Raw genomic sequence first — 17,296 nt, 5'->3', positions numbered from 1 at the left:
GTTTTCATGGAAGCACACACACATCATTCAGAGATTGTGCTGCACACACACAGCAACAAGGGGATAACATCACTGGTAATTAAATTATTCAATTAAACAGCTTCGTTGTTAAGATGCTGAACAGACGTAATTCACACACGCATCTCTTATCTCTCTCGACAGTTAATTCAAATAAATGCTATAATTCATTCATGCAAAAAATTGTAACCTTACGCACTATTTTATGCCTGCGTTTGATTCAAAGTGGGCAAAATGCTAGATCTAACAGTTTTGTAACTGACCGAAAATATTTTTACCCTTTCTGGTCAAATATTGCTCTGCAAACATCAATAACAACTTTAAGTTGTCAATGCTGGCAAATGATTAAATGAATGTTATAAGCAGGATAATCCATGACTAGCTAAAATCTTCATTGTTGTAGAAAAAGTAAACATTTACATTAACATTACAATAACATTAGGGTGTTTTTGTCATTTTGTCATATTTTTTGTTATTTTTATTTCAGTTTTAGTTATTTTAGTATATTGAGATAAGCTAAATTAAAATGAGCAACTAGCTACTAGCTTAAAATGAAGCAACTAGCTGAAATAAAATAAGTTTATATATATATTTCATTTTATTTCAGTTAACGTTTATTTTATTTCTAATATAATTTTTTTTTTTTTTTTTTTTTTTTTATGGCTTTAGTATTAGTTTTAAACTACAATAACCCTGAGTAATGTGTGTACCTTGAGTCCTCTGCAGATGTGGCAGGTAGTGACGACCGATTTAGAGCCGACAGTAGGAAGTGAACAGTTTGCACAATCACTGCAGCTTTTATTACAAAATAATCCCTGAGACTCCTCCCCTTTTATTAAGCTCTTCCTTGTCTTTGACTCCTCCATTTTACCAAGCTCTAGAGAATGAATCAGAGCTGAGCCAGAATCTGATTGGCTGGGAGATTCTGAATATTCTTCAGACTGTTTCCGGACGAACGGCTCTATAAGTCCAGTATTATTTTGAGATCTGCTACTGTCTCTGTTGTCCTCGGGAGCACTGGTGATCTCCAGCAGACTCCGGGGAGAGTCATAAAGGTATCGTAGGGAAGAGGGAATTTGGTACTCATGATTGCATGCGCACAGGTGTTTTTCTGGGATAGCAGGTGGTGGCAGGTTGAACGGCATGCCGTATTCCTCCCCCGGACCGGCAGCATCCAGACTGCCACTGTAGGAAGAGAAGCTTCCTGTGTAAGATGAGTGGCTTCCCGTCGCAATGCCGCTGTCAGACGAGTTCTGTCGGCCGGTTTCTTTTAGCTTCCGTGAGAGAACGGGATCAGTCGGGGCCTTCAGTTCAGTGGAGAGTTTCTCTTCGACCTGAGATGCTTGTGGGTGAGGAGTTTCTGCAGAGCTGGGCAGAACCAGATCGGTCCACATTGCAGAGCGACTGCTAATACTGCAATCTGTGTCTGAGGTGTCAGATGAACCAGATATGCTGCGGTCGTCTGCTGTCATCGAAGAGCCGAAACGGGAGCTGGAAGCTTTCAGGACATAAGAGAAAGAAAGCAATATTATTCATCCTGACTGCACAAATATTTGCTTCTCTTCTCATAGATATTAAAAGAAGTGAACTTATTTGCTATTAATCCTAAATGTATTTTTAAACACATGTACATGCAGATAATATAATATTAATGAAATAAAATGCCACTTAAGTATACTTGTTTACTTAAGACACTTATTTTGATGTGCTGACTTTAAAGCACATGTACCTCTGGTTTCACAGAAAAGGCTTAAGCCTAGTCCCAGACTAAAATGCATGTTTGAGCTGTCTTAACTGAAAGCAACCTGCACTGACACATCATACAATATGTCACTACCATTGATTTATCTCTTATTTTTTTTCTAAGGCAGGTTTATAAAAGCGACTTAAATCTTGGCTTAATCTAAACCCTATGTGTGAAACCAGGCTGTAAAGTATTTAATTATAATGTTAACTGTAGTGTGTTATTTGATATTACAATATATAAATGTAATAAATTACAACATCATTATAACAAATATATTTAATATATGACATACAAGTTTTAATAGAAATTACATTAATGCCCAGTTTCACAGACAAGGCTTAAGCCTAGTCCCAGACTAAAATGCATGTTTGAGCTGTCTTAACTGACAGCAACATATGTTAAAATATGTCACTGCTATTTTTTTTTATCTCAAGATGCACACCAGTAATGTTTTTTTCTAAGGCATATTTTAAAAAGTTACTTAAATGTCCTAATTGAACTAAGGCCCAATTCTGGCTTAATCTAAGCCCTGTCTGTGAAACCAGGCCATAAGTATTTTTTTTTTTTAGTTTATCATAAATGCTTCAGCTGTACACTAAACCATATTCCAAAGATTCAGCTGTACACTTAACCATATCTCAAAGACAATACAAGTAATAATGAAATTACATATAAAAAGTCCTACTTAATCACTCCAAAAATAAGCTAATTGCATTTAATATAAATTTAAACTATAATACATTTTCATGCAGTTAAGTGTCTGAAATCATTGCATTCAGTTCATACTTAAATGTATTCTTTAAAAGTAAATGTATATATTTCCATAATCAGTACTCTTTTTAAAAGTATGCTAAAGTGCACATCTTTTTCAAAGAGGAAAGATCTGATGCCGTCATTCAAACACATAATAACTTCTACAGATAACTGAAGCTTTGCATAAATCCTCCAGATTTAGGTTCACCGGAGTGACATTTTGGATATAGTTTTGGGGGTCTTGTGAGACACAGGTACCTGTGCTATGAGACAGCAGACTGAGCCTCCTTTCCAATTCCTCCGCTTCATGGTTTAGTCTGTCCTGCACTAAAGCTGCATTGACACTGGGCTCTGGAGACAGAGCAAATTAAAAAGAACTGTGAGAGACAGACAGCAAACACAAATACACAAATCAAGCTTTTTGCTGGACACTCAGAATATGACATGTAAACAAACAAAATGGGAATGCTGTCTGACTTCAAGTGCTATTCCACTGCTCTTTTCCATGTAGGAAGTTAGAAATTTGTTGCCCATTCTCAATGGGAAAGTGCCCAAGCAACATTGCTCTGCAAAATTGCCCTGCAACACTGCTCAAAAAGTTGCCCCGTGTATCATCACCTTCATATCACATATCTTAGATTGTAAGGAGAAATTGATTGGAATTTCAGATTGAAGTGAACCTGCAATACTATATTGTACTCTTGGACTAAAAAGATGTGCAGTCCATTCAATGTTTGCAATTTTATTTGTCTCTTTCTTTTGTTTTTCTTAGAATAAACTGTTCCAAAATTCTCTCTGCTCCAATTTTAAAATGTCATGCTTGTGTACTCATTTTCCTAACCAAACGATAAAGCAATCCATTTCCATACATCCATAGATGGCTACCAAATGTCTTATGCAGCAAACAATAATAATAACTAAATGTTATTTATTTCCTTTTTTGTTTAAAATTAAGAAAAATTTAAATAACAAGTCAATTCATCATCAATCCTTTCTTCCAAATTAGCGATTTTGCCTTACCTTGATTCACTATGACAAGCCTGGGGGCTGTCCAAATGGCTGAAAAACTAAATTCAAATTGTATACTTAAATATTACTAATATTCAAATTATATTCAAATTTAAAAGGCATAATTTCAGTTAGGGGAAAAAAGCCTTTGGCTTGTCTCTTGAGGCTACAAGAGGGTGCAATGAGCCAAATATTAATCAAATATAATTTTGTCAATTACATAAAAAAAAAAGATGAACAAAACAGCATCATCTATTTATGCAGTTTAATACAAAGAGCTGAAGCGCCATTCGCACAGAGTACTTTTTTGCATTTAAAAACATGAAATGCAGTAAAATGGAAACAGGCTACAGGCTGTTCACATTCTTGAAGACATTATAGAAGGCAAAAGACGCATTGGGAACATGCATTTTGTAAAAAGTTTTGGCAATTGACTAAAACTGCAGATTCAGAAGTGATTAACATTCTGGAGAAGCTCTAGTAATTATTAAATCACCCTTCGTCCCATATTAATCCAATCCTGTTTCGAGTATGGCTTAAGAAGTTTTGAGATTGACAACTAGAGAAAATCACAACATCACTATTTAAAACTGATCATGATACGAGGGTCAGTGCTTTTTAAAACACTTACTGATGTTGTTGTATTCATTTTTGCCTTGATATGTTGAAATATTTATGGCCTGACTGATTGATGACTGATTGATACACATTGTGTGTACGAGTAAACTGCAGGGACATGTTGACCGCATGTAAGGGGGTTACAGCAGATCGTCCCAGTGTTTGTTTAACACTTAAAGTGCTATTAATAGAGCAGACATGTGGATGAGATGGCAAATAGCCAGACAAGCACTGACGCTGTCAGATATTTGTTGATCATCACCGATCAACAGGCATCCTAAGGGACATAATAAACACGATGTGTCTGGAGTTGTTTCAAACTCATGCAAGTTTTCGGACTGAATTTATATGAAAGCAATGGCCTAACATTGGTTGTCTGTGTATTTGTCTTCAGCTGATTCTCAGGGCAATGGCCACACCTGCTATGGTACAGGAACAGCTTTGCTTACAGTACAGTACTGCAAGAGAGGATGAGGTTACAGCGTTCTTGGAGTGATCAGGAATGCTCGCGTATATAAACTGTGACTTTGACCCCTTGATCTCCCGTCATCTCAGAATAGGAGAGAAGCTCAAGTTCTGATTGGTCAGGACGAGGTGTGAAACACTCTGATTGGCTGGGCCGATATATAAACTCTTGTTAGTGTCTTATATGTCCCAGTAAAAAGCCATAGGGCTGATCTTGCATAAATTATACCAGGGGCTTTTAAAACTAGGGATTTAAGTTTCAGAGAGAGAGAGAGAGAGAGAGAGAGAGAGAGAGAGAGAATAACTAATCAATAAATTAAATTTAAATTAAAAAGTCAGCTTTATACATCGAACATTATTCTATTAAAGGATTAATTCACTTCTGAATTAAAATTTCCTGATAATTTACTCACCCCCATGTCATCCAAGATGTTCATGTCTTTCTTTCTCGTCTGGGATTGTGTAGAGCTTTGAAAATGACTGATCGTTTCGCTAGACAAGCGATCAGTCATTTTCAAAGAAAAATAAAAATGTATATACTTTTTAACCACAAATGCTCATCTTGCACTGCTCTGCGATCCAGCACACATGACGTAATCACGTTAGAAAGGTCACGCATGATGTAAGTGAAAGTACAGATCCAGGGTCTACAAAGCGAACATGCAAAGCCAAATTAAGTAAAACAAAAAAAAAGGTAAAACAATGTTGTCAGACAATTTTGAAGTTGGAGGAAAAAATGAGAAAATGAGTTTTTCGCCCTACTTCAGTACTTCCCCCTACGTCATGCGTGACCTTTCTAACGTAATGTGTGGCAGATCATGCAAGAAGAGCATCTGTGTTTAATTTTTTTTTTTTTTTTTTTTTTATAAAATGAAAGATCATTCCAAATCCTGGAATGTTTTCCTCAAAAACCTTAATTTCTTTTCAACTGAAGAAAGAAAGACATGAACTTATTGGATGGCAGGATAAAAATATGTTAAGTAAATCATTTCCAGATAATATTTTAGTGACTTCTTTTGGCTTTAGTACAATGACAAAATAAAAGCCAGTTATTTAATTTTGTAAACAACGTCTTGTCTTAATAATATCACACTTGTTATTTTTCAAGCAGCATAAATGGATCTCCATACATTACATTCTTAAAAATAAAGGTTCTTTATATTGGCATTGATGGTTCCATGAGAACCTTTAACATCCATGGAACCACTAAAGAACCACAAGGTTCTTTAGATTATTAAAATGTTCTGCACACTAATAAAAAAAAAAAAAAAAATGGTTCTTTTAAGAACTGATCACTGAATGGATCTTTGGGGAAACAAAAAATGCTTCTTCAATGGAATTACGGTAAAACCCCCCTTTTGGAAACTGTAAAAATACAGTGTACAAATTAAAAAGTGTCTTTAAAAAAAAAAAAAAAAAATGAAAAGATAAATACACTTTATCATACTTTTAAAAAAGAGTACTTATTACAGAAACAATATACTTTAAAAGGGTATACTTAAGTGTGAACTGAATGTAATGTTTTCAGATGCTTATTTGAATGTTAATTGTGACTAAGTTAAAATGTATTATAGTTTAAATTTACATTAAATACAATTAACTGAACTTTAGAGTGGTTTATTGACTCACTTAAATAAGACTTAGGTCCTATACTGTCCGTTGCACATTTCAATATATGTATAGGATCTAAGTCCTATTTACCGTTGTATGTACTGACAAGCATTTATGGTAAACTAAAATATACAGTATTTTCATGTAATTTCTGTATCTTTCTATACTAAAACTTTTCGTTTTTTTAGGAGTATACTTACATGTGTTAAGAAACGGTCATGAAAGTGTACTGTCTTTAAGTACACTTAAGTGGCCTTTTATCTCAGTCATAATATTCTCTGCAAGTAAATCCTTTTAAAAATATACTTTTAAGATTTAAAGTACACTACAAATGCAAAAGACTTAATTGTTTTTTACAAGAGGATCATACCATAGATTTGATATTATCAAAAAAAAAAAAAAAAGTTTGCCAAACAAACATTGAATGGTGTCTTAAAAAAGCTTTGCCTGAATGTCTACAAAAGCCTTCATGTCTGATGTTTACAAATTCATTATGTAGTTTCTGAGACCATCAGAAAGAGACAGACCGATAGATAGACAGATACAGCACAAAAACTCAAAACAGACAGACTAATCAGAGTTTTATGCATAAAGATTGAAAGCTTTAAAATTTGGTTCCAGATGAGGCTTTAAGCTGATATAATAATACATTCTGTACATGTCACAGTGATAAAGCACTGACCTGGTAGCAGTGGCTTCAGTCCAAAAGGGCCTCTGGACGGGGAAATGCCACGAACAATACAGTCAAACAGAAAACTGATCTGCTCACCCTCAGCACATGACAGGAGGAACACGCCGGCCCCTACACACAAATACACACAGATGTTAAAGGTAGACAATACTGTCATCATTTACTCACATTCATCTCACTACAAACCTTTATGATTGTCAGTCTGTGGAACATATTGGATCATTGACTAAGTTTACATGTACCATCATAATTCTATAATATATAATGATCTAATGATCATAAACTATAATGAGATGTAGGCAATATTTTGATTAAATTTACCTCTTGTAAACACAACAATTCGAATATATTGATTTTGTTAAACTCATAATCATATCAACCATAATCATAGTATAAAACATGTGGTGTATATTGATTTAAATCTCAATCAGCACCGGTGTATCAATTTTTTGACGTGTCAAAGTTTCACGTCTGAAGCGCCTTGCCCTGCCGACGCCACCTGAGCAGTCTGAGCCTGCTGTCGTTCCTGAGCAGCCCGAGGCCGCTGCCGCCCCAGAGCTGCTTGCTCTTTTCGATATGGCCACGGAGCACCCTCGATCGGTCTTGCCGTCGCTGCCCAGATCTTCTGCTCTGCCGCCGCCATCCAGGCCTTATGTTCTGCTGCTACTGCCCAGGTCGTCTGAACCGTTGAAATTTGCTTGGTCAGTTCCTCCAGCGCCGCCCTGGCAAACAGCTGGGACTTCAGACCTGCCAGTGCCCGCCTGGTTGGTTCCTCCAGCACCGCCCTGGCAAACAGCTAGGACTCCAGACCTGCCAGTGCCCGCCTGGTTGGTTCCTCCAGCACCGCCCTGGCAAACAGCTAGGACTCCAGACCTGCCAGTGCCCGCCTGGTTGGTTCCTCCAGCACCGCCCTGGCAAACAGCTAGGACTCCAGACCTGCCAGTGCCCGCCGGGTTGGTTCCTCCAGCACCGCCCTGGCCTTCGGGGAGCACGCTGGATCTGGCCCGCCATCCCTCCCCCTGATCCTCCTCCTATCCACCTCCCTCCTGAGTTTTGTTTTGTTTTGTTATGTTAAGTGGAGCGTCTGGTATCCGCTCCGTAGGGAGGGGGTAATGTCACAATATCCAGTTGGAGTACCCTGGTTGGCCACCAGAGGGCACTCCAGCACGGACTACGTCACCAGTTTTCACTTCATTTCCCATAATTCACCCCTTGGACTTATCAGCCTCATGTCATTGCACTCAGGTGTTTTGTGTTTGTTCATTAGTTCTGTCTATTTAGTTCAGTGTTTTTTGCCTGTGTTTGTGGTTCGTTGTTTACTGTTTCGTGCACTTTGTTTCTGGTTTCTGTTTTTGTGGACTGTTTATTCCCTGGACTTACATCATTAAACTGCACGTGGATCTTATTTCGTGTCTGTGCATTCCGTGACAGTTTCTGTGAGCTTTTGTTCGTAAATAATCTACTGTTTTGTCGCAGATGTGAACAGGAAATTCGCTCTCGAATGGAGAAACAAGCGATCTCCAAGCAATCGATCACAGCGTGCTAACGTTTTAGGACAGGTCGATGGTAGGCTATATAAATCGTGGCCGAATGTTAGCGTTTGTCAATCATGCCAAACCGTCTATTTAGAAACCGAGAAATTTGACACTTTAAGGTAAGGAGGCTGATCTCTCAGGTTGATGCACGAGCTGGCTTGTTTTGATTTCGGTAAGTACATCTAGAAAGTTAAAAGCATTGATGGCATCTATATAAGAGATATCTAAAAGTGAAACGAAAGTTATTGCCTTGACCGGCGACACAGAGGTCACAGACACCGGCGACCCGGAATGCAGTTTGGTCTCCCCCACTTTGAAAATGTCTCCTGCGCACCTGCATATAGCTATAGACAACATATCCTATAAACGGTAGCCTATTCAGAACAGAACCATAACGAAAAATAAAAGAACATGTTGCCTACCTCTCCAATTCGGCACAAATCCAAATGTTTGGAAAACAGCCAAATTGACTGTATTTTATTTTGATAATAAACAGGCTGTGATGTCAAGTTAAAAATGTGAGAACTGATAGGCTATGTTGTGTATGAGCACAAGGTGCCGGCGTGATTTCTCCATTCAAGCGCTGCGGGTACGTGACGTGTGAATACTCATATTCTGTTGTTTTATATGCCGTATTTGCACATGTATAAAACTAAAGCCTTGAAAATAACATTTTGGTATTTTTAATGGGTCACACCGAAATGAACATCCCTAATTTTAATCCAATTCTCACTCTTCCAGCTGCTGCGCTGAAGGTGCACTCTCTGCTACACTAAACATGAGGACGCGTGCACGCAGATGAGACGCAGCTATGGTCTCATCATGTTTCCGCCAGCACAGCACTATATCTATGCATGTGTTTGTTTTACCATCATCAGCTTCTCATGGTTTATTTTAATTAATGGATGTCCAAAGTATTAAAAGGAGGAGAAACCTAAAACAGGCCCTAGGCAGGATAGGCAAAACAGGCAGGATACAATCACACTTCCAATCGATCAGGGGCTCAGAGTCTAGCACATCTTCCACCTTGGCTAAAGGGACAGGGTTCCAGTCCACCCCCTCAAATTCCACCGGAATTTCCGGAGAATGACGCTGTTGCTGGAATTCTGACGTAGAACCTGGAAGTGCTACACTATGTTTACTACGGGATTCGTTGTGGAACAGCACCCATTCCACAAAGTCAGTCTCTGCATTGAGACCTGCCCAGAAAAAATTGCAGAGACTATCATCATCATAGTAGATGAAGGAGACCAGATCTATATACCTCTGCATATGGGCTTCGAGGGACAGATCTCTGACAGGATAATTATCACTGCTGCTAAATCCATTGTTAGAGGTCCGTTCTTCTGTCATGGAGTGGTTGCAGCAGAGTAGAATTAAATCCAGGATTTATTTGCAGCAGGTTGTTTATTTCCCAAAATTCTAAACAGTACCAAACTCAGAATAAACACAGAAACGGAACAACTAACTTAATCATGATATGAACGGACAAAGACTGAATCAAAACCAAGCCCATAAATACATAGACAAACGAATCAACAAATTACCATCAGGTACAAATCATAATCAAATCACTGAATACTATAGAAACAAACAGAAGCACAGGAGACTGAAATGAAATGTGTATCAAATCCACCCCAAAACAGAAACTGACACAGATTACCCATTACACTATAATTCCATGATTCTTATAAATTGCATTTTGGCTATATTAATATGAATATTCAGCTTATCATCCAGACTGTGTGTCCTTGTCTGGTTGTTTTGGCTGCATTTAAATCTCAAGAATTAAGTGGTGTGATACTCGTCTGGCTTTGTGGAGTTTAGATGTCTACATTAAATATAGTATGTTCAACATATCATCCAGAACGTGTTCACTTGTCTGGTTGTTTTCGGCTGCATTTGATTCTGTGGAATTAAATGGTGAAATAGTCATCTGGCTTTGAGTAGTTAGATGTCTATATGATAAATAAATAAAAAGAGAAGCTGAATGTTGCTACTCAAGCCCCCCTCTCGACCCCTAGTCTCCCTCTGAGGAACCAGTGTCGAGGTGGCACTTGCAGCTGAAGACCTCTTTGGGGCAGACGGATCTGAGGACCATCATCCTCTCAAGGAAGATTTCATTCCTAATGCTGCAGGCCTCAGGACTTCAAGGGCAAACCCCTCTGAGGAGTGGTGGCCCACACCGAGTTTTGGTGTGCCCATGTCTCCTCTGACAACAGGAGACCGGTCTGCCAACCCTGCCACCTTTGGTATTTTGGGGTACAGCAGTTTCCAGTGAGCTTTTGTTCCAGTCTCTGCACTGGAGTGTTGTGGAACTGGGAGGCTCACTCTCTCCGAGAAGGATATCGGAGAAGTATGTTTGGTTGTTCCTGTCAAGGTTCTGTCACTTTGGTATGTTTATTCTTGGTTTGGTTACAGAGCTCTGTCACTCCTTTTTTCTTGTCGTTGTGAGCATGCACATCCGAGTTCTCTCGGGCCGTATATGCTCTTTTGTCCACATGGGTTGTTTTGTGAGCGGAGCATGATGTTCGAATCCTGGCACTTCGGTCTAGTTTTGGTTTAGGTGTGTTGGGTTTCGGACATTTATGCTCTGTGTGTTTGTGTTCTGTTGTGAGTGCACAGGATGAGCATTTGCTCATGCTCTGTCTTGTTGTGTGAGTGTGCGGTTTCAAGTTTGCTCAGGCCATACTTTCTTCTGTCCGCGTGTGTTGTTGTTTTCTGTGTAGCATGCGGCTTGTGTTTTCATCGGCCATGTTGTTTTCATGTTATGTCTTGTGTGAACACATGGCTTATGTGTTCTCATTAGCTGTGTGTTCGTGTCTTGTTTTTTTCTGAGCACATGGCTTGTGATTGTGTTCGCTGGCCATGTGCCCATTTTTGTTTTGTTTAGTGTGAGCACATGGCTTATCATCTTTGTTGCTTTGTGCCATGTGCTCGCATATCTATTGAGTAAGACTGTCCTACATGTTGTCTGATTTTTGCTTCATTTGCCCCACATATCCTCCCTTGTTACCTGCCTTGTTTACTCCCTATTTATTCTCCCAACCCTGACAGTTCCCTGCCGGTCATCTACTTTAGGGCATCACACATATTACTTAGCCTACACCAGAGGTCAGTCTTGAGAGACAGATACCTCTTTCAAGCAAAATGTCCTGATGCCTCAGGGAAGTCTAAGCGGGCACGCTTCTTCTCTGTGCCCTTGGGAAATCAATCTGCCAACCCTGCCACTTCCGTTGCCTCAGGGTCCAGTGGTTTGCAGCAAGGTCTTTGCCCAATGTCTGCCTAGGAATACTGCGACACTGGGAGGCTTGCCCCTTTTGAAGAGGGAACTGGAGGAGTATGTTTATTCATCCCCTGCCGGTCAATCACTTCAGAGCATCAAACATACAACTCGAAATGAACCCTGTTCTTGGTGCCCTCAGGCAATCAGCTCAGTGTCCGCCTGAATTTGTTGTTTGTCAGCTAAATCGTACTTTGAGAATATACAGGTTCAAGATGCTAACTATCAGACTCAAATCAGATGCGAGGACTGGTTTGTCATATTCAGGGCTTAAAAACGGGAAAAAATTTTTTAAACTGGTTCACTTCGAGCAGAATCAGTATTTTAACGTTTCTGTTCGCATTCCTTCGGTAACATTATTTTCCCCAAAAAAATGCAGATTAATAATATTATTTTTTATTTAATTTTATTAGTCTATACTTTATAACATGGCTTGAACTGAACTTTATACTAAGAGCTTGTGAATAAGTACAGTGTTTTCTTTATTCAAAAGACAATGTGTATAAAGGTTAATGTTTTATGTATTTGAGGAGTGGAGAAGAGTGTCTTTGCTGTCTAGTCATAGCCAATACAGCCTGTGTGTAACACTTTGTCTTTTATAACACAAGCTTTTGGCCGAATATATTAAACAACAGTAAAAGCTGAGCACCTACATACAGCTACAATAACCTTTGTAACCTGTAAGTTGATAAAAACTTAATTCAATGCACTTACTGCCTCAGATACTAGTGATACCTACTGCCTCCACTACAGAGAATCTCTTGTCTAGGGGTGGTATGGGGCTCAACTATGATGCAGGCACGTTTTGTCTCCTGCTGGTATTCAGTCAATTCTCTCAGCCATAGGTGAGATCAGGCTAGGCCAACCCGACACTGTGAAACAGTTCCAGAGACTGTTGGGACTCATGACAGCTGTGTTCAACGTGATTACTTTTGGCCTTCTGGACATGAGACCATTGCAGTGTTGGCTGAAGACCAAAGGGTTTTTCAGAGGGGCAACCCATTTCACATCACCAGGGTTAAGCGCAGGTGGCTTTGTGCACTAGTGATGTGGAAAAAGCCTTGGTTCTTGTCCCAGAGACTTGTGTTGGGGGCCTCTTGTCATTGCAAGATACTAACGACAGATGTGTCCCTCACAGGCTGCGATGTTCCTCCCGAGTTGAGTGGTCCTAGACAGCCACATAAATTGCCTGGAGATGATGGCTGTATTTCTAGCTCTGAGGTACTTCCTCCCAGAACTCAGTAGTTCTTTCCCATTCAGACAACACATTGGTAGTGTTACACACAAACCATCAGAGGGGTCTGCGGTCACGCCTTTTTTGCAGACTGGTACACCAGATCCTCCTGTGGGCTCAGTGCAAGCTGCTCTCCCTGAGATGTAGTACTACAAGTGGTAACTAAATACATTTTTGAATGCGGAGACAGTATGTTAAAAGCGCATGTTAGTTCATATTCATGGTGTCTCAAAATAGCACAGTTGAGTTCACTTAGATGTTCTTAAGATTGTCTTAAGATGTCCTAAAGAAATTTTTTTAGTATATTAAGTGCAAAATTAGTGTGCGAAAATAGAGCACTTTAGGTACATTATGGAAGTGTACTTTTTTTTTCATCTGGGATGATTCACAGATGATTCTCTCTCCTGGACGTCTCTCCTTGGGAGATTACTGTCAGGAGGAATCCTCTGTCACAGGCCAGGGGCACAATCAAAATATCACCCTTGGTCAGAGATGTGGAAGTTGTGGGTTTGGGCCCTGAGGGGGATCATCTAATGAACCCTGGTCTATCAACTAAGGTTGCTGAGTCCCTCCTACACCCTTGAGGTTCCTCCACAAGGAAACTGTACACCTTAAAGTGAGGAGTCTTCTCTTTATGGTGCAAGAATGCTTCAGGATAGTAATTTTTCCCGGTTCATCCCCCTCCGCGCTAAAGGTTTGAAGTTTTCTTTAAGTTTTCTACACAACATTTGGAAAGGTCTGAACTACTGGGAGAAATAAGTGTAGTCAGAACCAAAGACAAAAATCGAACTTTTGGCAACAATACCACATGCCATGTTTGGAGGAGAAATGGCTTTGCATATGACCCTAAAAATACCATACCAACAGTGATGTTTTCAAGGTGGAAGCATCATAGTATCAGGCTATTTCTCTTCTCATGGTACTTGGCAGAATCAATATTATTGAAGGGATGATGAATGGAGCCATGTACTGGGAATTCCTGAGATTAATTTGTTGCCATCCACCAGGATGATAAAGATTCGACTTTGGTGGATGTTTCCACCAGAACAACAATCTAAAACACACTGCAAATGAGAGTTTGAATTGGTTCCAGAAGAAGAAAATAAAGTTGTTAGAATGGGCCAGAAAATCACCAGACCAAAACCCATCAGAGCCTTTGTGGAAGGCACTGAAGATCAAAATTCACAAGAGAGACCCCCAGAATATTCAAGATTTAAAGTTTGGTCATACAGGATATGCCTTGAAAAAAGGCATTTCCACCAACTATTAAATACAATTTCAGTTAGTCTGTTCAATACTTTTTTCCTGAGTCATTTCCCTTTATTACACATAGCTGCTTTATTTTTTGTCTAGATATCTTTGATGATTTGTGTAGATATCTTAAGTTAATAAATATCAATGTCTGTTCAAAATTTTATGTGAATTTCTGCATTGGAACCGTGTTTAATAATAAAAAAAAATGTTGACGTATTCAATACTTAATTTACCCACTGTAAATGCAAATTATACTGTCTTGATTAAATAAAATAAAGTTTTTTGTCAGGTTTTATGCATATGGTGGTGTGTTCTTTATGACAGTTTTTTTTTTTTTCTAAAATTAGATCCTCTTTCTAAAAACAAACAAAAAATATTGCAATCTATTGCCTTTCTTACAGTATCGCAATATATCACAATATATTGTATCGTAACCCCTGTATCGTGATACGTATCATATCACCAGATTCTTGGCAATACACAGCCCTACCATATACACATACACACACACACAGCTGACTCACCTAGTTACCTCAACAGTTTTCTGTATCCCTCTGCCACACCGACTCCTCACTAGTTCCTTTTCCCAGCCGGGGATACTCTGGGTTTGGGCTAAATTACGAAATTAGACCCTCTCCTTGGACAAACCGCCAACTAAGCTCATTCGATCATTTTTAAGTGTGAACTCGTGAAACAACTCTCACATGTAACGGGACATTATTTTCTTATTTATTTATTTATTTATGAGAGTAGACAGAAAGCACTTGTACTATTGTATTGTATACTAGCACTTGTACAACCTTTACATAAATTTAAGAGAAAACTTGGGAACAACAATTATGGGACAGGCTATAAAACTGTCCCACATTCCAAGGATATTCTTTTAAAACAGCACACACAACCAAGTTAGTTGTCATTCTAAATGTTTAAAGGGTGTTCTAAGAATGTTGATCTAAGAACATTTTTCCAAACATTATGAGGACATTTAAAAAACCTTCTACAAACAATGTATAAACAATGTTTTTATGATAACTTCTTGAGAACATTATTGAAGACCAGATAACTTTGAACAAACATTCTATTAATATTACTGGAAGAACTTGTGTTCATATCTTTGAGAGAACCTTGACAGAACTTTAGCCAAAGTTATGAGAACGTTCCCTGTTAGCTGAGAAGACCACCGAAAACCAGCTGACACTTCACAACCACACAAACACTGTCAGCTGTGACCACACACACACAATCACAAGTAATCAAGTAAAAAAACTGTTTTGAATGCTGTCACAAACCAATGCCTCCATTCAGAGCATCTCACTTGTGGGATTACAAATTTATAAAATGTTATATCTAGGTTCCAATGTAATAGTATATAAACTCTTTGTGCTTTGTGCACTAGTGATGTGGAAAAAGCCTTGGTTCTTGTCCCAGAGACTTGTGTTGGGGGCCTCTTGTCATTGCAAGATACTAACGACAGATGTGTCCCTCACAGGCTGCGATGTTCCTCCCGAGTTGAGTGGTCCTAGACAGCCACATAAATTGCCTGGAGATGATGGCTGTATTTCTAGCTCTGAGGTACTTCCTCCCAGAACTCAGTAGTTCTTTCCCATTCAGACAACACATTGGTAGTGTTACACACAAACCATCAGAGGGGTCTGCGGTCACGCCTTTTTTGCAGACTGGTACACCAGATCCTCCTGTGGGCTCAGTGCAAGCTGCTCTCCCTGAGATGTAGTACTACAAGTGGTAACTAAATACATTTTTGAATGCGGAGACAGTATGTTAAAAGCGCATGTTAGTTCATATTCATGGTGTCTCAAAATAGCACAGTTGAGTTCACTTAGATGTTCTTAAGATTGTCTTAAGATGTCCTAAAGAAATTTTTTTAGTATATTAAGTGCAAAATTAGTGTGCGAAAATAGAGCACTTTAGGTACATTATGGAAGTGTACTTTTTTTTTTCATCTGGGATGATTCACAGATGATTCTCTCTCCTGGACGTCTCTCCTTGGGAGATTACTGTCAGGAGGAATCCTCTGTCACAGGCCAGGGGCACAATCAAAATATCACCCTTGGTCAGAGATGTGGAAGTTGTGGGTTTGGGCCCTGAGGGGGATCATCTAATGAACCCTGGTCTATCAACTAAGGTTGCTGAGTCCCTCCTACACCCTTGAGGTTCCTCCACAAGGAAACTGTACACCTTAAAGTGAGGAGTCTTCTCTTTATGGTGCAAGAATGCTTCAGGATAGTAATTTTTCCCGGTTCATCCCCCTCCGCGCTAAAGGTTTGAAGTTTTCTTTAAGTTTTCTACACAACATTTGGAAAGGTCTGAACTACTGGGAGAAATAAGTGTAGTCAGAACCAAAGACAAAAATCGAACTTTTGGCAACAATACCACATGCCATGTTTGGAGGAGAAATGGCTTTGCATATGACCCTAAAAATACCATACCAACAGTGATGTTTTCAAGGTGGAAGCATCATAGTATCAGGCTATTTCTCTTCTCATGGTACTTGGCAGAATCAATATTATTGAAGGGATGATGAATGGAGCCATGTACTGGGAATTCCTGAGATTAATTTGTTGCCATCCACCAGGATGATAAAGATTCGACTTTGGTGGATGTTTCCACCAGAACAACAATCTAAAACACACTGCAAATGAGAGTTTGAATTGGTTCCAGAAGAAGAAAATAAAGTTGTTAGAATGGGCCAGAAAATCACCAGACCAAAACCCATCAGAGCCTTTGTGGAAGGCACTGAAGATCAAAATTCACAAGAGAGACCCCCAGAATATTCAAGATTTAAAGTTTGGTCATACAGGATATGCCTTGAAAAAAGGCATTTCCACCAACTATTAAATACAATTTCAGTTAGTCTGTTCAATACTTTTTTCCTGAGTCATTTCCCTTTATTACACATAGCTGCTTTATTTTTTGTCTAGATATCTTTGATGATTTGTGTAGATATCTTAAGTTAATAAATATCAATGTCTGTTCAAAATTTTATGTGAATTTCTGCATTGGAACCGTGTTTAATAATAAAAAAAAATGTTGACGTATTCAATACTTAATTTACCCACTG

General features: G+C 39.0%; 1 protein-coding gene across 5 annotated transcripts in view; it reads right to left on the bottom strand.

Moving 5' to 3' along the window:
• dok7a (docking protein 7a) overlaps positions 1 to 17,296 on the bottom strand; it is a 58,878-nt gene that overhangs the window by 16,976 nt on the left and 24,606 nt on the right. For 4 of the 5 annotated variants that reach the window (XM_048186170.1, XM_048186171.1, XM_048186173.1 and 1 more), the window contains exons 6-8: positions 6,903 to 7,022; positions 2,777 to 2,869; positions 729 to 1,516 (exon numbers count right to left, since the gene is read on the bottom strand). In XM_048186170.1, coding sequence (XP_048042127.1) covers positions 729 to 1,516; positions 2,777 to 2,869; positions 6,903 to 7,022 — 1,001 coding nt within the window. The remainder of the gene's footprint in view (positions 1 to 728; positions 1,517 to 2,776; positions 2,870 to 6,902; positions 7,023 to 17,296) is intronic. The other variant, XM_048186172.1, reaches the window with a different exon arrangement.

Source organism: Megalobrama amblycephala, linkage group LG3 (genome assembly GCF_018812025.1).
Source record: "Megalobrama amblycephala isolate DHTTF-2021 linkage group LG3, ASM1881202v1, whole genome shotgun sequence".
Classification (NCBI taxonomy): domain Eukaryota; kingdom Metazoa; phylum Chordata; class Actinopteri; order Cypriniformes; family Xenocyprididae; genus Megalobrama; species Megalobrama amblycephala.
The sequence above is the reverse complement of the archived record's forward strand: the minus strand, read 5'-3'. Positions and strand labels throughout refer to the sequence as shown.